Source organism: Balaenoptera musculus, chromosome 16 (genome assembly GCF_009873245.2).
Source record: "Balaenoptera musculus isolate JJ_BM4_2016_0621 chromosome 16, mBalMus1.pri.v3, whole genome shotgun sequence".
Classification (NCBI taxonomy): domain Eukaryota; kingdom Metazoa; phylum Chordata; class Mammalia; order Artiodactyla; family Balaenopteridae; genus Balaenoptera; species Balaenoptera musculus.
Genome location: NC_045800.1, coordinates 35,604,113 through 35,626,645, shown reverse-complemented (window position 1 = coordinate 35,626,645; position 22,533 = coordinate 35,604,113). Strand labels below are relative to the sequence as shown.

The 22,533-nt window shown below is 36.0% G+C and overlaps 1 protein-coding gene across 6 annotated transcripts in view; it reads left to right on the top strand.

The window, feature by feature from the left end:
* HECTD2 (HECT domain E3 ubiquitin protein ligase 2) overlaps positions 1-22,533 on the top strand; it is a 77,151-nt gene that overhangs the window by 20,381 nt on the left and 34,237 nt on the right. For all 6 annotated transcript variants that reach the window (XR_005016866.1, XR_005016865.1, XR_005016867.1 and 3 more), the window contains exons 3-6: positions 17,401-17,539; positions 18,645-18,747; positions 19,167-19,256; positions 22,148-22,212. Coding sequence is in view for 3 of the 6 variants with exons in the window: in XM_036829141.1 (XP_036685036.1) it covers positions 17,401-17,539; positions 18,645-18,747; positions 19,167-19,256; positions 22,148-22,212 (397 nt within the window). In the remaining 3 variants the exon portion in view is untranslated. The remainder of the gene's footprint in view (positions 1-17,400; positions 17,540-18,644; positions 18,748-19,166; positions 19,257-22,147; positions 22,213-22,533) is intronic.

Sequence of the window (22,533 nt, the reverse complement as noted above, 5' to 3'; positions counted from 1 at the left end):
TCTCCTGTATGTCTTTCTGTGCCCAAATTTCTCTCTTCTTGTAAGGACGCCAGTCCCTGGATTAGGGCCCATCCCAATCCAGTATGACCTCATCTTAATTCAGTTACAACTACAAAGACCTTATTTCCAAATAAAGTCACATTAACAGGTCCTGGGGGTTTAGGACTTCAACATATCTTTCTGGCTGACACAGTTCAGCCTACAGCAGAGGGTTAGAAACCTTATGAACACTGAATTGTCTGCTAAGGAGAATGACGGGGAGTCAAAAGGAAAGGATGCATCGCCACAACCTTCTTCGTTTGGGCTGTTTGTTCAAATTCCTTAGCTTTTGATTCCCACTGACGCTATACTCCATTCTTTCTACACTGCTGCTGTCTTGATCTCTGAGCCCAGCTCACCAGCGTGTTGCCCACCCCTGCCTGTCTCCTCCCTGGGTGCACGTATTGACTCAGAATGTGGTCCACCTACTTGGGCTCCCGCCACTTGTCTGCTTCCCTCTCATCTGTTCCATTATCGTGGAATCTGCACTCAGCCCGACCCTAAACTTGGAGTATTTGTATATATGTCACTCTATAGGAATAGGCCTTTTAGCAGACTTCCTTTACCATGTTGGAACTCCTAGTGCTGACTTCTCCTAGCTGTCCTGTCTGGATGCTGCTTGAATTCGGCATGGAGTTCATAATGTCAAGGCTGCTGCAAAAGAAGTCTTTTATTGAGTGGGAAGTTAGACAAAGTCTTCCAAATGTAAGCGTGTTTATAATTCCTTGATCTTTTGCGAAGCCTCTCTTGCCAATAAGATTGTTTCCTCAAAGATGCCTCATTCTTGGCATTTCTTACAATTTCCCTCCCTCTAGCGGGACCTGTGCTGGGTATTCTCTAACAGCTTGTCTCCCCGTCTGATCTTCAAGTGGTATTAGAGAAGCTGCAAAAGCCCAGCGTGGGTTTACCTAACAGCTGAGGGATGCCTTTCCTCCCTGTAGATCACATGACTAGGTATGCCTCTCGAGTTGGCTGTCCTTTGAAAGATCAGAGAAATGTGGGAGTTTTACCTACTATAACAGCTGCTGGGGATGATACATCTTCAGAAAAACAATGTAAATGGTAAGTAATGGTGCGGGGTGGTAAGCACTACATCCTCTCTTACTCTTTTGTACCTTCCTTTCTACAGTGGTTACGCTCCTGTCAGATTATTTAAAACATCTTTAAACAGCACAGACCATCTTTAAAGGAAAGGAAATAATTCCTCTCCAAACCTTTTAAAATATCTTTGCGCTCTTGGTAATTCAGAAGGAGTTGACGTTAACTCTGACAGTGCTCCGGGGCACTGTTCCTCTCCCAGCTCAGTCTGTTTTATGAGTTTACTCTAGAAGAGCCCTGAGGTGACGTAATGAACTGTGCAGTTTTTACACACTCTGGAGAAATGCGTTCCATGCTCTTTGCTGCTCTGAAAGAGCCAAGAGAACAGAGTGGTCTTCAGCTCAGATGGTGCTGGATCTGTGTGTGGTGGGATGCTGTGATCTATTCGCAGGTGAAGTACCACAGAGTTTTCACAGTTTCTCCAAAAGCAGCTTTAGAGGCAGACAGGGAAACAAACTGTGAGAAGAAACCCAGCACAGGACTTGCCATCTGGGGAGAGAAAAGTACTCACAATAACTGCTGTAGGATTTCCATCTTAGAAAAAGTATCTCCAAGGCCTCAAATGACCCCATTTCCAGGATTCCTGGGAGAATGAATTGATTTTGGACTAAATCTCCAAGATCCTTTTGTAGGTCAGAGTCAGTAATCTTGGACTTAGCTTTTCTTAACCATGCCTATGGGAGCGATATATCTGTCAAGAGCTTAGAGTACCTTGCTGCATTGATTTGTTGATTCATCTGTCTCTTTACTAGTCTATAAACTCCTTAAGCTTCTTTTTGGAGAGGGAAAAGCCTAGTCTAATTTTTTTTTATATGAAAGTTAATTTTTTGAATGGATAGCACACTTCTGTGTTTCAAAAATCAAAACTATAAAATTAGGTATGTTTCAGATGTCTCACTTTCACACTCTTCCCTGCTGTCTTCTGTATTCTTTCCTGTGTTTCTTTATGTAAATGAAAGCAAATATAAATATTCATTTTGATGTTCCACTTTATCTTAAAATAAAGTAACTACCTACACATTATCCAGCACCTTGTGTTTTTTCTTAATGTACCCTGGATATCTTTCTATGTCAGTACATAAAGAGCTTCCTTACTCTTTTTTTATAATTATATTCCATTGTATTGGGCTTACTAAGATCCTATTAAAATAAATTAGTTGTTTTTTTTGTCTTTTGCTATTGTAAACAATGCCCCAATGAATGGCTCTGTACATATGTCATTTTGTTCCTCTGCAAGTTTATCTGTAGGGTTTCTTAGAAGTGGAATTGTTGAGTCCAACAGTAAGTGCATATGCAATTTCTGTGTATCTCCAGGATCCAGTGTCCATGGTACACAGAGTCTTTACTCAGTAAATAATTTACTGAATGAGGAAATATATGGGAGGTACTTTTTCTGGGTTTCTGGCCAGTTCACCCTGTAACCTATCTCAAGGCTACAATAAATTCTCTAAGATACGTCCAGTATAGGGCATCTATTCTATTAGAGATAACCTTGTATAAAAAGGACTTTTGAATATTTTTATAACTAGACCCATAAAAGAACACTTTATGTATGCTTTCATTGTAGTTTTACAAACACACACACCATTGAACTTAGTAAAAAGTACATCTCCAAACACTAATGAATGTGTCACTTTATTTGACTCTGATGGCTAAAGTCCTGTGAGTCAGAGTGGGGTTTTTTTCCCCTTCTTTCTTCCTTTCTCTCTCCCACCTTCAATTTTATTTTTTGCCAAATGTTCAGAAAAGTCATCCTATAGACAAGGATGTAAACACCACCTGTTATGAGTAATCCACTCTGGTCTCTCCCTGTTTCCACGGCTTGCCACTACTGAAGTAGTCAGAAGCAGTACAGAGTACTGAACTGCTAGAGGGATCCTTCAAATTGTAGCTCGCTTATTACCTGCCCAGCACTCGCAGGTTGTCAATTATGATACTAACTAAGAACTGCGTCTTTGAGTTTACTACTACTAGTAGCTGTCATTAGGACCTTAGACGTTAAACCTAGCCCTCGAGACCCTTCGTTTACTCACCTATAGACTGAGAAAATGGGGAATTATGAGTTGTAAAATATCTTCTACACCTGAGTTTTTTGATTTAAAGGGTTAATTTGCCAACATACTGATTTTGTTTGATCCTTGTTGAGTTTTGTTTGACATTTCATAGTTTACTAGCACCTACTTCCATGTAAATTTAGGATTCAGTTTTGCTACTTGTTTTTATACATGATAGAAAGTTCAGCTTTATTCTGTAATCTAGTCATACAGCATTCTGCCACATTTTTCATCCGCAGAGAACCACTGAAGCTGGCCCAGGTTCAATGGGAAAAGAATTAGACTCCATCTTTTGATGGGAGGAATATCAAAGAATTTATGGACATATTTTAAAACTACCACGTTATGTGAATTGTAAGATGCAGATCCAGAAAGAGAAGCCAGGTCTTTTGAGACTTATTTCAGAACTTTTTCCTTTACCCTGTTGTAGGGCAGGAGGTTGTAACTAAAATCAGGTGTTTAAATGACATATTCATGTTAAGTTTCCAGGCTCCTTCCATTTTTCTATTATAGGTCATTATATTACATTGAATAATAGAGAATTTTTACCTTTTTTGGTCGGTTTATAAGTCCTGTCCATTTTGTTCTTAAAAGTTTTAGAGATGGAAGTTAGAAATTATTGAACCAGTGGTTTTCAAACCTATTTTTGTTACTTTTATTTTCGGAGCAAAACACATTTTGAAAAACAATTTTTCTCAGACCATCAGTATATTAAGCAGAGAAAAGCTGAGCTTCCCTGAGTAGACACATCGACACAGCACCATTCCCCTGAGGTGGCCCTTGAAGTTCTTCTTAGGAGCCTTGGGAACAACAGACTTAGGCCATCTGTTTCATTTTATAATGTCACAGCTGAGGCCCAAGGAGTTTCATTGACTTGTCCACGGTTATGAAAGTTAGTAACCTAGCCAGCAACAGGACCTAGGGCCTTACTTCCAAGGCTGGTGCTTTCTCCATTACTTATTACTTATTTAATTACAAATTATTTGGGATGACACTTAGGGTATAGCATTTTGCAACAGTGTGTCACCAGCAGCAAACCTTTATATCAGTGTTTCCTCTCCAGCAGTAGGGGGTTAAGGAAGAGAGACCCAGGTTCCTCCTATTGAACACCTAACCTACATAGAGACTCTTGTTACCTTTGATGCTGCTCTAGCTACCTGTGATGGCCGACCAGGAACTGTCTTCAGTCTCCTAATCATGTGACCAGTTTACAGTGTCAGTCTTCATCCTGGTGGTGCAGCTGTGGAAAGCTACATATTACTCGTCTCCAACCAGAGTCAACCTGCACTAGCTTCTTGAAAACAGTGAGCTGGTAAAATTTGGCTAATAATCTCACACCCATATATATCATTATATTATGATCTTCACATTTTTAAAAATACACTACCAGCCCCCACCATAACCCTTATTTTTCTTGCATGGCATTAAGTGTTTTACTTAATGTTTCTAAGCAACCAACTAAAATTGGCAACACTCCATTAAAAGAAAGGGAGAATGATTACCGTTTATCAGTTTAGCACAGAGTAGTCCCAAGTATTGGCTGAATGAAACCTAAATGACAGGTTCACTGGTAAATATATTTTGACTTTTTTCAGCGTATTACGATATTCTGTATTGCAGAGAAAGCTGCATATGATAGAACAAAGATTTGCCTGTTCTATTTATAATATCGGTTTGAGATTTAATTAATCCTTCATCACCACGGTTATTGATTTTCTCTTTTGAATTAGATTTTAATAACCATCTGCGAGAACAGGCTGAAAGCCTGTCTCTGGAAACAATGCCTTGATGTTCGGGGACGTGAGAGCAGCTGTGAGCTGTTATTCTTCCTTTCTTAATAGCTGAATGTCACATCCTGTAGATTGGCTTTCATTCACTAATGTGAGCAAAGGATTCTGCCTTTCTTTCTGACTCAAGTCCTATTAACGTAGTACGTTAGCATTCTGCATTACTCTTCAGTCCAAGTTACCTTCCAAACTAAAAATAAATTCCATCTAGGCCTCTAATTCTAACCTCACCCTATAATCCTCTCGGCTTTGGCATTGCGATTTCTCTTATGTAAGAATCTCCCCACTCTCAGTCTTTGCCAAAATCCAGTTCTCTTACTAAATAAAATTTCACTCTTCCACCTCAGTATGGTATTAATAAAAATGAGTGGGTATAAAAATGTGTATATATGCTCTATGAGTGAATAAGTTAATTTATATATGAATGAGTTTGTTTGTTTCTAATAGTGGGTGTTTATAGCCAGGTTGAGAGAGGTGTGCAGGAAGGGATAGGAAAGGGTAAGCCTGGTGAAGAGGAAGAGAAACTGTAGAGGAGCCTCAAAATATAATAATAAAAGACTGGTGTTGGAGAGAGGTTCTTTTCTGCAACATTCTTTCCCTTTAATAATGATTGCCAAACATAACCCATAACAAATAATTTTCAGAGATACCAAATTTTACTCACTAATAAATTGAACTTCTGTCCAATTTGTGCTTAAAGTACAAATTGCTAGAAATTAGTTATTTCCATATTTAATAAAGGGTTTAAAACTCAGTTACAGAACTAAATTAAAGAAATTTAATCTTCTGTTTTATGTTGTCAGCATCATTGTTCTCTCCTTAAACCACTGAACAACATTTCTCAGTGTGATCCTCAGACTTGCATGTTAGAAATGCAGATTCTTGGGCCCCACCCCAGACCTACTGAATCACAAACTTTGAGAGGGCCTAGTAGTCTTTGTTTTAGTTCAACAAGGTCTTCAGGTGATTCTGACAAACAGTAAAATTTGAAAACCGTTGCTGTTGAGTATAAGAAATTGGCATCTCTGTACTATCTTCTAATGTGAAAGGTTATTTTAAAGATACTCTTGGGACTTCCCTGGTGGCACAGTGGTTAAGACTCCGCCTGCCAATGTAGGGGACACGGGTTTGATCCCTGGTCCGGAAAGATCCCACATGCCACGGAGGAACTAAGCCCATGCGCCACAACTACTGAGCCTGCGCTCTAGAGCCCACAAGCCACAACTACTGAGCCTGCATGCCACAACTATTGAAGCCCGCACACCTAGAGCCCATGCTCCGCAACAAGAGAAGCCACCGTAATGAGAGGCCTGCGCACCGCAACAAAAGTGTAGCCCCCGCTCGCCGCAACTAGAGAAAGCCCGCGCACAGCAACGAAGACCCAATGCAGCCAAAAATAAAATTCAATTAAAAAAAAAGATACTCTTAACACTAATAAAATTTGAAGTCAGTGATAGATCCAAAGTTAGCTGCTTGATTGGGAGAGTGGATAAGGAAGGAAGGAGGACCTTATAGCTGTGTTACTGCTGTGATGATTGATGATTCTGTTTTCTTAGTAGAAAATATATTCTGATTACATTAGAATGGAATTAATGGAATTACGTTTCATTATTGTAGAATTTAGAATCTATAGAATATTAATCTATTCTATTGGTTTGGAAGTATTAATACTTGACAAAATACAGTAACCAAAGTAAAATGCTTAGTGGATAGGCTCAGCAGCAGAATGGAAGAAACAGGAATAAAAGAGCTGGAATATAGAACAATTACCCAGTCTGAACAATAAAGAGAAAATAGACTGGAAAGAAAAAAAGAATCGTCTCAGAGACCTGTGGGACTATAACAAAAGACATTACATTCTTTTTTTTTTTTTAACATCTTTATTGGAGTATAATTGCTTTACAATGGTGTGTTAGTTTCTGCTTTATAACAAAGTGAATCAGCTATACATATACATATATCCCCATATCTCCTCCCTCTTGTATCTCCCTCCCACCCTCCCTATCCCACCCCTCTAGGTGGTCACAAAGCACCAAGCTGATCTCCCTGTGCTATGCAGCTGCTTCCCACTAGCTATCTATTTTACATTTGGTAGTATATATAAAAGACATTACATTCTTGTCATTGGAGTCTTAGAAGGAGAGGAAGAAGACGGTAGACTGAAAAAGTACTCAAAAAATAATTGAAAGCTTCCCATACTTGGCAAGAGACATGAACCTGTAGGTTCAAGAAGCTGAGCAAATCCCATACAGGCTAAACCCAAAGAAATCCTCATCAAGTCATATCATAATTAGACCTCTGAAAACTAAAGACAACAGCAACAAAATGTTTAAAAGCAGCCAGAGAAACAGGATACCTTTACTGCTAGGGGAAAACCTTTCAAATAACAGCAGATTTCTTATCAGTAACCCTGGAGGCCAGAAGGAAGTGGCTGGGAGAACTGCCAGCCCAGAATCCTACACCTGGTGAAAGTGTTTTTAAGGAATGGAGAGGATATCAAGACATTCTCAGATGGAAGAAAACAAACAGAATTTGTTGCCAGTAGATGGTCTAAAAGAGTGCATTAAGAGGTTCCCTAAACAGAAAAGAAACAATAAAAGAAGGAACCTTGAACATCAAGAAAAAGAAATAACATGATAAGCAAAAACTAGGTAATACAATAGACTTTCCTTTTCCTTTTGTATTTTCTAAATTATGGTTGACAATGGAAACAAACATTATATAACACTGGTATGGTTCTAAATGTATGTAAGTAAATACTTAAGATAATTATAAACAGAGAAGTGTAAAGAGGTGTAAAAGCAGGTACAGTTTCTACACTTTACTCCAACTGGTAAAATGATGACACCGTAGACTAAAATAAGTTATGTGTATATAATGTAACATCTAGAGCAACCTTTCGGTAACGCTACAGATAAATCAAAATGGAATTCTAAAAAATGTTCAAGTAACTCACAGGGAGGCAGGAAAAATAAGAACGACCAAGTAGAAAACAAAAATATTAAATGGTAGAACTTAAGCCCTAACATATCAATAATTATATTAAATGCAAATGGTCTAAATACATCAATTAAAAGACAGAGATTGGCAGAGTAGGTTAAAGACATGCCCCAACTATATGCTGTCTACAAGAAACAATTCAAATATAGCAATATAGTCAGGTTGAAAGTGAAAGGATGTAAAAAGGTATACAGTAATGGCTATATTAATATCAGATAAAGTAGACTTAGAACAAAGAAAATTACTGGAGGCAGAGAGGGATATTATGTAATGATAAAAAGGATGATCATCAAGAAGATATAGCAATCATAAATGTGTACATACCAAACAATAGAGTTATAAAATATGTAGAGCAAAAACTGGTAGAAATGAAAGGAGAAACAGAAAAATTCACAATTGGGTGTTGAAGTTTCTAACTGTAACTGTGGATTTGATAGACCTAGACAGAAAAATCAGCAAAGATATAGAATATAGAAGAACTCAACAGCATCATCAACCAACAAAATCTAATAGACATTTATGTTCCACCCAACAACAGTAGAATACACATGCCTTTCAAGTGCCCACAGAACATGTACCAACACCACATCCTGGACCATAAAACAAATCGCAATAATTTTTAAAAATTGAAATAATGCAGGATATGTTCTCTGACCACAGTTGCATCAAATTAGAAATCAATAACAGAAAATAAAAGGAAAATCTCCAAACACCTGGAAACCAAACAACATACTTCTAAATAACCCATGGGTTAAAGAGGAAGTCTCTAGGGAAATTTAAAAAAATGAATGGAACTGAATGAAGATTAAAATACAGCATATCAAAATACTTCTAAAGCAGTTTGGAAAGGGGAAATGTATAGCAATCAATGCATGCATTAGGTAAAAGGGAAAGTTTCAAAACCAACATCTAAGCTCCCACTTTAAGAACCTAGAAAAAGAAGATCAAAATAAACCCAAAGCAAATAGAAGGGAGGAAATATAAAGATAAGAACAAAAAATCAGTAGCAAAGACAAAAGAGAAAAATCAGTGAAACAAAGAGCTGGGGTTTTTTTTAACAAATGAATAAAATTGACAAACCTCTGTCATAAAATTGACAAAAAGAAGACATAGCTCATCAATATCACAAATGAAATGGGATATCACAACAGACCCTACAGGCAGTAAAATGGGTGGGCGGGGGATGCCACAAACAACTCTGCATAAATTTGACAACCTACATGAAATTGACCAATTCCTCAAAAAAATACAAACTACCACAACTCATCCAGTATGAAGTATATAGTTTGAATAGCCCTATAAATCTTAAAGAAATTGAATTCATAATTTTAAAACTCTTAAAAAAGAAATCCAGGTCCAGACAGTTTTACTGGAGAATCTACCAAATGTTCAGAAAAGAATTAACACCAATTTTATCCAATCTCTTCCCAAAGTAGATAAGGAGAGAACACTTCCCATTTCATTTTATGAAACTAATGTTACTCCAACACCAAAACCAAACAAACATAGTAAAAAAAAAAAATTATAGACCAATCTTTAACAAAATATTTGCAAATAGAATTCAGCAATATATAAGAACAATTATACACCATGATCAAGTGGAGTTTATTCCAGAAATGCAAACTGTTTCCATATTTGAAAATCAATCAATGTAATTTACTATATTAACAGTCTAATAATACAAATCACGTGATTATATCAAAAGCATTTGACAAAATTCAACACCTATTCATGGTAAAAAAAAAAAAAAAAAAAAAAAAAAAAAAAAAAAAAACCAAGAAAGTCTCAAAAAATAGGAATAGAGGAGATCTTCCTTAACTTGGTAAAGAGCATCTATAAAAAATGTACAGCTAACATTTTACTTAATGGTGAAAGACTAAATGCTTTCTCCTTTTAAGATTGGGAACAATGCAAAAAAATGTCTGTTCTCACCACCCTTATTCAACATAGCATTGGAAGTTCTAGTCAGCGAAATAAGGCAAGAAAAAGAAGAGACATCCAGATCAGAAAGTAAGAAATAAAACTGTCCCTATTTGCAGATGACATGATTATCTACATAAAAAAAATCCCAAGAAATCAACAACAAAACTCCTAGGACTAATAGATGAGTTTAGTAAGTTGAAGGATATAACATACAAAAACCAATTGTGTTTATGTTAACAATAAATACATGTACAGTGAAATTTAAAATATATATCATTTATAATCACATTAAAAAATAAAATAAGTATAAATCTAGCAAGCATTACAAGACTTATATGCTAAGAATTACACATTGCTAATGAAAGAAATTTTAAAAGACTTAAGTAAGTGGAGAGACATACTGTGTTCAGGGATGGGAAAACTCGATGTAGTAAAGATGCCAATTCTTCCCAAATTGATATACAAATTTAACATAATTTGTATCAAAATCCCGTAAACCTTTTCTTTTCTTTTTTTTTTTTTTTAGCAGCTATAGACAAGATTATTCTCAAATTTATGTGGAAGGGCAGAGGAACTAGAAAAACAAAAACAATTTTGAAAAAGAATAAAGTGGGAGAAATCAGTCTACCTGATTTCAAGATTTCCTATATAGCTACAAGTAATCAAGACTGTGAGGTATTAGTGGAGGGACAAATACAGGGATCAGTGGAATAGAATAGAGAGCCCAGAAATAGACCCATGTAAATATGCCCAGTTACAATTTGACAAAGGAGCAAAAACAATTCAATAGAAGAAAGATAACCTTTTCAACAATTGGTACTGGAGTAATTGGACATGTATAAATATCGACCCAGATCTCACACCTTATACAAATATTAACTGAAAATGGATAACTGACTTAAATGTAAAACTATAAAACACTTAGGGAAAAAAACCAAAACAATAGGAGACAATCTTCAGGATCTAGGGCTAGAAAAGAGTTCTTAGTCTTGACACCAAAAGCACAATTCATAAAAGGAAAAAAATTGTAAAATCTGACTTTTTGGTGATGGCCATTCTGAGTGGTGTGAGGTGATACCTCATTGTGGTTTTAATTTGCATTTCTCTAGTAATTAGTGATACTGAGCATCTTTTCATGTGTCTGTTGCCCATCTGTGTGGCTTCTTTGGAGAAATGTCTATTTAGGTCTTCTGCCCATTTTTTGATTGGGTTGTTTGTTTTTTTGATATTAAACTGTGTGAGCTGTTTGTATATTTTGGAAATTAATCCCTTGTCAGTCGCATTGCTTGCAAATATTTTCTCCCATTTCATAGGTTGTCTTTTCATATTATGGTTTCCTTTGATGTGCAAAAGTGTTTAAGCTTTTAGGTCCCATTTGTTTATTTTTGTTTTTATTTCCATTACTCTAGGAGACAGACCCAAAGAAATATTGCTGTGATTTATGTCAGAGAGTGTTCTGCCTATGTTCTCCTCTAGGAGTTTTACAGTATCCAGTCTTATACTTAGGTCTTTAATCCATTTTGAGTTTATTTTTGTATATGGTGTTAGAGAATGTTCCAATTTCGTTCTTCTACATTTAGCTTTCCCAGTTTTCCCAGCACCACTTAGTGAAGAGACTGTCTTTTCTCCATTGTATATTCTTACCTCCTTTGTTGTAGATTAATTGACCATAAGTGTGTGGGTTTATTTCTGGGCTCTCTATCCTGTTCCATTGATCTATGTGTCTGTTTTTGTGCCAGTACCATACTGTTATTACTGTAACTTTGTAGTATAATCTGAAGTCAGGGAACATGATTCCTCCCGCTCTTCTTAAAAAACTAAACATGCAATGACCATTTAACCCAGCAATTGCCCTCCTGGGCGTTTATCTCAGAGAAATGAAAGTTCACCCAAGAACCTATACATGAATGTTTATAGCAGCTTTATTCATAGTAACTCCAAACAGATGTCCTTCAATGGGTGAATGGTTAAATAAGCTGTAGTACACCCATGCCATGGATTACTGCTCAGCAATGAAAAGGAATAAACTGTTCATACATGCAACAACCTGGATGAATCTCTGGAGAATTATGCTGAGTAAAAGAAAGCCAATCCCAAAATATGATTCTGTTTTTATAGCACTTTTGAAATGACAACATTATAGAAATGAAAGAACAGATTAGTGGTTGCCAGGGATTAAGCAAGGTGGAGGCAGGGGGAAGTAGATGTGGCTGTAAAGGGCACCATGAGGGCAACACGGTGATGAAATGTTCTATATCTGACTGTCTGTGTCAGGGGTACATGGGATATCTCTGTATTATTTCTTACAACTACATGGGATTCTACAGTTATCTCAAAATTAAAAAGTTTAATTATAAAATTAAGTATGGTAACTCTAGAAGTTTAGGGGAAAACAGTTTTTTGATCCTCAGATGTACAGAATTTGATTAATCACAATTCTGGTTCATGACACTGACCTTGGTCCATGCAGAGCTCTATTGGTTGCTTTATTTTAATAATAGGGATATGAAATAGTATAATATAGTATAATATAACATATTACAGTGTCATAGTTTATTTCCACTGAATGCTGTGTAAATACTGTGTTGTCTAAATATACCACAATGTATTCAATTCTCTGAGTAATGGATAATTGGATTATTTTCAGATTTCTTTCTCCTGAAACAATACTTTTGTGAATATTCTTGTATATGTCTTCTGATGTACTTATGCAAAATTTCTCTTGGACATTTGTTTAGGAGTGAATTGCTGGAAATGATTATCTTTATAAGATAATGCCAAACTGCTTTTCAGTTTTTTAAAGTGTTTGTGGAAGTTAATACTCCTACCAGCAATACGTGAAATATCAAATTAATCTACATCCTCTCTAACATTACCATACTTTTTAATGCTTGCCAGTTGAGTGGATATAAGATTGTGTCTCATGTTCTTTATTTGCATTTTCTTAATCACTAATGAGACTGAACGTCTTTTGATGTGTGTATGGTATATGTGTTTCTTTCTCTAGAATGCCTGTTTGATTCTTCTACACATTATTCTATTGGATTATTTCTCTTTTTCTCAATGATTTTTAGGAAATATCTCTCTATTCTTGGTGCTCATCCTTTGTTGTATGTGTTTCAGATTTTCCCTCCAACTTGTAACTTATATTTTTAATTCAAGATATCTTTGATGCTCAGAAGTTTTTAATTTTAGCATAGTCAAAAGTGTCTGTTTTTTTATAGGTGCACTTTTTAGTTTCTCTTAAAGAAACTTTTCTCTGTCCCCAAATCAGAAGAATTTTCCTATTCCTAGTTTTTAAGGTATGAGATAGGAATCCAACTTCATTTTTCCCCATGTGGTTAACCATATTTTCAAATCCTTTCTTTCTTCCAGTGATCCGCCATATATTTCATATATTGAACTTTCATGTGTGGATGGATATGATTCTGGGTTCTCTAGTCCACTGGTCAACTTATCTAATCCTGTATCAGTAAAACACTGCCTTAGTTACTATAAGCTCAGAATTTTTGATATCTGGTAGAGCAAGGTCCCCACTTCTTACTCGTGTTTCTTTAGAAATGCTTTAGCTATTCTTGTGCACTTGGTCTTCCATATGACTTTTAGAATCAGTTCTATGACTTTTAAAATCAGCAAGTTCCAAAATATTGCTGGGATTTTTATTGAATTGCATTGAATCTGAAGAACAATTAAGAAAAATTGTCTTCTTTATGATCGTCAGCATTTCTAGCCATAAACATGGTATTGCTTTCTATTTGTTTAGATCTCTTTTTCAATCTCTCAACAAAGTTTTAGTATTTTCTCCACAGAGATTTACAATTTATTTATTAGTACTTAATTTTTAATAATTCTACAAATTTTTAAAAATTGTATTTTCTAGTTGTTTGTTGCTGGTGTTTACAAATGCAGTTGACTGTTATATATTGATTTTTTTTTAATCCATCCACCTTGCTAAACTCCTCTATTGTTTCTAATTGTAGATTCTTTTGGATTTGTCTGTGTTTAAAATCAAATCATTTGAAAACGACAGTGTTTTATCTTCCTTTCTAATCCTGAGTCTTTAAAATCTCTTTTCTGTCTTTATACACAGTAGGACCTCCAGCACAGTGTTGAATAAATGTGCTGATAGTACCTTTATTCCCATGTTATTCCAGTCCTTATTTAAAAGAGAATGTTTGTAATATTTCTCCATTAATTATGATGTTTGCTGTAGTTAACTCAACTTTGTCCCCTTCAAATAGAATATAAATTTTTAAAAAAAACAAAATTTCATAATATATGGACAGAGTTGTTTTCAATAAATTATTCATATGAAGAATTGTTAAGTTTATATTCCTTGACCGCAATGGCACAAAACTAGAATTAATAATAGAAATTTAAGCATACTGGCTGAAAAAAATTTTTAAATAGATTCTTTAATTTCTACATTAAAAAAATTAAAACTGAACTTACAGGTTTAGAAAATAGCAGCTATGAGAATACTGCATGATGAATTATGAGATAAGACTAGAGCTGTATTCAAAATAAAAGTCAAGCCTTTAATATTTTCACTCTGAAATAAAAGAGGGAGAATTAATTAGCTTCCAGTGTTGGATTGCTCCAGGGCTCAGTCCCCAGAACTCAGTTCTCAGGCTTCTTCTCTATTTACACTCTCCTTAGGAATCTCATTAATCGAGCATTTTAACTGTGAGCTATAAACCTTCACAACTCCCCTGAACTCAAGATTCATATCTACTCAACATCTGCATTTGGATGTCTCATGAGCATCTTACCTTTAATGGGGCCAAAAGAAAACTTTTGACTCCTCCCCCAACCCCACTGCCCCCTGCCAAAAAAAAAACTTTCTCTAGTGTTCTAGTGTTCTCCATTTCAGTAAATGGTCTCACCGTTCACTCAGTTGGTCAGGCTAAATTATCAGTCATCTTTGGCTCGTCTTTCTTTTAACAGATTCTGGCATTTCTACCTTTCTGCCAGTATACCTTCCAACAGCATATCCTATTAATTCTATAAGCAGAATATGTCACAAATCCAACCATTTCTCATCAGTTCTACTACCACCACTCTGGCCCCAGCCACCAACCATCTCTCACCAAGCCTACTGCCTTACCAGGTATTGATAGATATTATTAAACTATAGTAATTGAAATTGTTTGGTACAATAATAAACAGGTCAGTGGAATCATATGCATAGCCCAATAATAGACCCCAGTATATAAAAGAACTTAATATATGATAAGAGTATCAAAAAATATTGTGCAATGACATAACTTTCATAAACGATATTCTGAAATGGGCCATTTAGGAAAAAATACTTATATTTTATATTGTATGACCTCTTATATAATAAAATAAATTCTAGAAATGATAGAGAACATTTATTGAGCATTTACTGTTTGCCAGACAATGTGGTAAGTGTATCCTTCACAAGTACTATAATGAAGAAAACAAATTAAAATAGATACATGGTTATCTGATCTCTAGAGAGGGAAGGCTTGGCTTACTAATCATAAAAAATACTAAAGGAATAGGTTGATAAAATTAACTAATACAAGTATTATTTAAATACTTTTCTGTTTTCAGAAATAAAATTAAAAGGCAAAAAGATTTTGTGAAGGTAGCAGCAGAAGCAGCACTGTCTTTTAATCTCCCTGAATCCCCAGTGAAACATGCACACCACCTGTTTAGCAGAATTAAACACCATGGTCATCATTTACCACAGAATTAGCTCATAAAATGTTCCCATAAGCCCCAAAAGAAAGCAGGACAGATCACCAAAATCAGAAGATCTCCATGGTGTAAGCAGAAGAAAGCATCTGGGCTGTTTGATGGACCCGAGAACAAGAGAGCTTAAGAATAAGCAACAGGTATTCATTGGAAAGCTCAGGAGCCCAGTTTGAGAACAAAAGCTGAAACTGGGAGGGGTTTTGCCAAGAGCAGGTGAATGCAGAGGGCCCATGCTGAGATCTGAAGGAAGCAGGTAACCCCTGTGAATTCTCCAAACTAGGGATCCCTTCCAGGCCAGGGGGCGGGGGGGCGCATTCTGAGATTAGAATCAGATTTGAGCAGCACTTGGAATAAAGATTAAGGACAGAGATCACCTGAATAAAAGTGGAGGAGGGAAACAGGACCTGGAAATCCCAGAAAGAAGCTACCATGTATTTGAGTTCTACATAAAAACAAAAAAAGGGGGAGCTACACCTCCTTCTGAAAGTTTGGGAAGATTAATTTCAAATAAAAGTGGCTACAGAAAAGAAACAAGGTCAAATTCTGTAATTTTTAATTACAAAATTATATTGTAATAAAAAAGAATAAGAAGCAGAATAACAGCCACTTGAACAATGGGAGCACATCAGAAACACATGCCCACAAAAATAGATAAAATACTATTTCAAAATGAGCTAAAGTTCATTAAAATGATATGACACTTGAAAGAATGCCATAAATCAGAATTGCCAAAAATGAAAAATGAGGTGACAATAAAGGAAATAATTAGATTTTTTTTTTAATTTTAGAAATAAACTAGAAGGAACACAAAAGCAAACAAACGTAACAGATAATGCCTTAAGAGAACTAGAAGATGAGAAGAAGGAAATATTTAAAATTTTAAAAAGAAATGAAGAAAGAGATAAAAAGAAACTGAGAGAAATTAAAATTCGAATAGGCAGAACAAGAAGGGGCTGGTAGCACTATTCCTTGACTGGTTAGTGGTTTCAGAGGTGTTTGCCTTATAGTAATTCATTAAGCCATACATTTGTTTTGTGAGATTTTTCTGTGTTTGTTTTATTTTACAATTATAAGGTTATAAAATGCAACAAAAAGGCAAGCGATGAACTGGCGGATATTTGGAAAAAAAGAAAAATACCTAAAATGTTCATGCAAATTGATGATAAAATGCTAAAACTCCAATAAAGAATTGCAGAGAATGTAAATAAATGATTTACATACACAATTGACCCTTGAACAACATGGCTTTGAATTGGGTGGGTCCACTTACGTGCTGATTTTTTCAATAAATTTCAATAAATACATAGTATAGTACTACAGAATCTGTGTTTGGTTGAATCCGCAGATGCTGAACCACAGATGTGGAGGGCCAACTGTAAAGTTACGTGGGGGATCGGTGCCCAAACTCCACATCATTCAAGGGGCACGTGTATTCAAAAGCTAAGAAACACTAAAAACATCTAGTCTCACTGAAATAATCCCTGAAAGAAAATTTATGGGAAGGGAGGAGATGAAAGAAAAACTCTGTATTGTATCTATAGATAACTTAATGTCAGATACAGCCTAATTTATCTGCTGTGGGTGAAGTTGGGTAGGTGGCAACAGACCCTCCAGTAAGTGCCCTTCAGTGTGCTGGGTTTTTCTGTTATATGATCCCAAGGGAATGCAATACAAAATAATCTGTTGTTTTCTGTTCATGTTGAGTTAGCCTGGCATTTTATAATTTGGAAAAATTTTATGATTACTTACATTAAAAGCTTTTTTATCCTTCACAGTGAGAGACCTACCACCAATTTGCCTTGATGTTAGACAGAAACAGCGCATCTCTATAGATGCTTTATCATCTGAAATGAAGACACCAGTTCTTCCAGAACCCATCCTTCCCGTTCAGCCCAAAACTATGAAAGACTTTCTGTAAGTTTTGGCTCACTGTTACATGTAGGCACATAGTCATCTGCATGTCAGCACTTTACCTAATTTAATATTTTTGTGTGAGAAATTAATTGAACTTGTGGCTCATTATAAGGTATTAGCCAAGAGTGAAGACACAAAAGACTAGACGTCTCAAGTTGAAGGTGAAAACAAACATAATTAACCAGTAAGGGATAGATAATGTTGCAGCAAAAGACACTAAATAAGAGAAAATGAGTCAAAACAGGCAAGAGAGACTTCCCTGGTGGCGCAGTGGTTAAGAATCTGCCTGCCAGGGGCTTCCCTGGTGGCGCAGTGGTTGAGAATCTGCCTGCCAATGCAGGGGACACGGGTTCGAGCCCTGGTCTGGGAAGATCCCACACGCCACGGAGCAGCTAGGCCCGTGAGCCACAACTACTGAGCCTGTGCGTCTGGAGCCTGTGCCCCGCAACAAGAGAGGCCGCGATAGTGAGAGGCCCACGCACCGCGATGAAGAGTGGCCCCCGCTTGCCACAACTAGAGAGTAGCCCCTGCTAACCGCAACTAGAGAAGGCCCACGTGCAGCAACAAAGACCCAACACAGCCAAAAATAAATAAATTAATTAATTAAAAAAAAAAAAAGCAGGCAAGATGTGGTAAAGGTGGTAATAAAACAATAGAACGTGTCCTTTTTAAAAAATGAGATTTCATCTACTATGTGACATATAAATCATAAAAACCATGTTAGTAGTAAAAACTACTAAAAAAACCCAAATGGACACTTGAAGGACTAAGTGGGAATGAGAAAGTAGGGACAGAATGTAAACAAAATCTGTCAAGAAATTTGGCTATGAAGTGAAGGAAAGGAAGAGTGATAATTTTAAGGAGCATGTCAAAAATGAACTTTTTAAAAAGCAAATAAATGGGGAAGTTGAAGCTGGATTAATATCTTAATCCAATTAAGAATTATAAATTCATAAGCTACCTTTACATTAACTGGAACATATTTCTGTATTCAGCTTCATTATTTCAAGTTGCATGTTAGGTGACATTTATCTATAAAGAATTAATGCTATTTTATCTGAATAACATTTTTATCTGTTATGGCTAATAAATGTTTTTATTTTAGGGAAGATGTAGAAAAAGCTAAGTCATCAGGAGATTGGAAAACAGTACATGATTTTTATCTCACAATGTTTGATTCTTTCCCAGAATTAAATGCTGCATTTAAGGTAATAATACATAAAGCACATTTTTCACTTTTAGTTTAAATTTTCCAAAAAAAGATACTATAAATTAACCTCTTTTTCTACCCAGTATTGGCTTAAGCAGCTGTTTAAGCAAACATAAATAGGTATTAATTCTGAAGTTGTATGTATCACAAATAAATATTACTTAAGTGATATCTTAAAGATTGTTTTTATTTGTACTAATGTTAATGTTTGACTCCATTCTTTCAGTTTTAAAAAAGAAAGTTATTAAAATAACCCTTATATATTTATTTTTATTTTTAGCAATTTTGCCTGAACAGTCCTTTTTTATCATCATACTAAGAATATTAGAAATTATGAAGGAATAGTTATGGTTCAGATATTACTTAGATTAGTTCTTAAAATGTTATATACACTTGGTTCTTTAATTGAATTTGCAGAAAGATGCCTCTGCCTCGTTTAATACTATCGAAGACTCTGGGATTAATGCTAAATTTGTGAATGCTGTATATGATGCCTTACTTAATACTGTAAGTATTATTTATGAACACATGCAAATAGCATGATTGTTTGACTCTTCTGTATTTTAAAAGCAGCCACACAAATATTGTAAAACTCACCTTGTAACATAATTACATGAGAAACTCTGATATAATTTTTGGTAAATGTAGTTGAAATTCTCAGAGCGTTAGATTATTTTATTCTTATATTTTTCTAATTAAATGAAAATTCAGTAGAAAATACTTTTACGTTCAGTCCTTATTTAGAAAGGCTTGCTAAGATAAAAATCATGCTTTACTGACTCAGCAAAAGGAGGTAAATTATTTGGTTGTATTGGAATTACATTGAATCTGTAGATCAGTGGTTCTCAAATTTTAGCATGTATCAGAATCACAGAAAAGCCTTCTCAGTATTCAGTAGGTCTAGGATAGAGCCCCAAAATTTGTGTTTCTAACAAGCTCCAGGATATGTTGATTCTCCTGATCCGGGGGCTCTCTATGGCCATGTGAGTTTGAATTTCATTGTAATTATAATCAAAAGTCATTGAAAGATTTTAAGCTGGGAACAGAGGGATGACGGACATGATTTATAGTTTAGAAAGATCTCTCTGGATGTTATGTGGAGGATGGTCTATAGTGGGGCAAGAGAAAGGAGTTAGGAAGGCATTGCCGAAACCTAAACGAGGGTCAGTGTTTGGCCTAGGGTTTTGGCAGTGGAACTAGTGAGATATATTCAGACTCTGAGTATATTATGGAACAGAGGTAAACATACTTCTGTAGATTGGATGTGGGACTTGAGGGAAGAAGGAAACTGCGTGGATGGTATTGCCATTTTATTAGATGGATAGGGCTCAGCCATCAGCAGAGAGAAAAAAGGTGTTTCAAGGAGGTAATAATTAATCTTGTCAAATGCTGCTGAGAGATTCAGTAAGATTTGGACAGAGAATTGAGCACTGTCTTTGATAAGGTGAATAATTGATGACTGACTTTAATAAGAGCCGTTTCCGTGGAGTCGTGGAAACAAAGCCTACTTGGAATGGGTTGAAGGGACCATGAGAGGAGAGGAAGTAGAGATAGTGAATACAGACAGCTCTTGGAGAGTTTTGCTGTGAAGGGAAGCAGAGAAATGAAGGGTTAGCTGAAAGAGTACATGGGTCCACATGAAAGGTTTTTAACATGAGCAATATATTAGGCAGGGTCCTGGCAGGAAACAGATGACACACTCTAACTGGCAACCTGGAGAGGACTGTTTACAAAAGTGTTAGCAGAACAAGGGAGGCCCTCGGGAGTAGCACAGTAGAGTGAATCTGGAGGTGAGCTGTCAGAGAGAGGGCTGTCTTACAGGAGATGAGGGGCATAGCCAGCCCATGGTGACCTTGCAGGGAGGGCGTTGAGGGAATAAATACCCCAACTTTCCTCTCTTCCCTCTTCTGTCAGTGTTCCCTATGGCTGAATCCAACCAGAAGGCAAAAAAAGGCAAAGGAGTCTGGTTGATGTAGTCCTTAGTAGTCAGCCTCTTAGGGCATAGATCAGGGTGGAGAAGCATGAAAATGTAGAGACACATCCGTGCAGATGGTATTAGGATGTAGTGTTCTACTGATGGGAACGACCTAGTAGTGTGGAAGAAATGGATGATATGGGGGAGATAGAAGGAAACTGAATAACCAGGTCCTTGACAAGATGAGAGAGGATGGAGCATAGGACTCAAGTGAGGGGGTTGGGCTTGGTCAGTTGTAGTGCAGGTAAATGATTAGAATAATAGTGGCAAGATGAATCTGTCCTCATTTGGGTGCATCTGTTTTCTCTCTAAAGTGTGTGGCAAGATCAGAGCTGAGAGTGATGATGGGAAGGAGGTGGTGGAAGTTTGAGGAATGAGAAAAAGGTTTGAAATAGTTGTCATGGAGAGCAGGGAAGTAGGTGAACTAGGGAAATGTTGAAGGACTGTCAGTGGTGTTGAGTGTCCTTTTGAGATTTGTGACATAAACTCAGTGTGTCTAGTCAGCACATTTGTGTGATTTTTCTCCTGCAGCCTTCCATTGCTCTGGGGTGCTGTTTGCCTTCTGGGTGTGAAGGGTCACTGCAAGCAGAGGAGGAGAAAGGAATGATGTATTAAATAAGTATATTAAGAAAGGTACTAGGCTGAATGAGTGCTGACAGACATGTCTTAGAAGTGATGATTGTGTTTTTTTTAAAAATAAATCCATGATACATGCTTGTTTTCTTGACATTTGCCCCTTTCATATAACAATATGACAGAGAAATTTTAATGACTGTTTGGAGCTTCTAGTTAATGAAGGTTTTAGTCATTACTTCTTATAAGCTAAAAGAACCATCTAGATGTGTTTTCATTCATTATTATGGGACATGTTTGGTAGTAATTAAGTTTTTTTAGTATTTGAATTATTAAACTATAAAAAAATGTTATTTAGTACCTTTTTCAGATCCTATAACAAAAAATCTTTATCGTGTTATTTTTTTATTGAACATAATTTGGTTGTACTTAATAATGAATTGTGGGCTTAACTGCTAATTATAACATGGTATTGGTAGGACTAAATATGTCCAAAACGTATGCAGTCATTTTATATTGTTAAACATGCTATTCTTAGACTTATGTTCATGATTTTATCCTGTCAATCCAGAGAAAGTGAAATTGTTTTTCTTTTTCTGTTTTCACTGTTATATAAAACTGATGGTAGTCATCAAACAGCCACCATGTATGTTTGTGCAGGTTGTACAGTGCGCCAGGGAGCATTCTCATTATAATCTCTCAGATGTGAAACTGAGACTACCGTTACATGGTAGTCCTTGGTCATCAAGTCTGGTTTTAACTATTGAAACAGATCTGTAAATATAATTAACATATAAAAGTCACCTAAATAGCTAATCCTAATTATTTCATGATTTTCTTTTGCCTACAGCCTCAAGACATTCAGAAGACAGTATTAAAGGGAATCATTAACAGCCTGTTACGAGAATGGAAAGGGTAAGTACAACTAATATTTGGCTAATCAGTATAGATGGTTAATATACACAGCTCATTCGTCTTTAATATATACGTATGTGTTTTACTCTCAGAAAAGATTTTAGTTGCTACAATAAAAACATAGATCAGAATGAAATTATAAACCATTTATAACAGAGCTTTTTAACTTGAGACTTATGACTTCTCAGGACAGTCCACAGGTGAGCTTCAGAGAATCTGTGAATTCTTTAAAGTTGTATATAAGATCTGTCATGTACAGATATATGTGCTTTACAAAAATAGGATGGGTAGTTAAATGAGTCACCTAGAATGAAATAATAT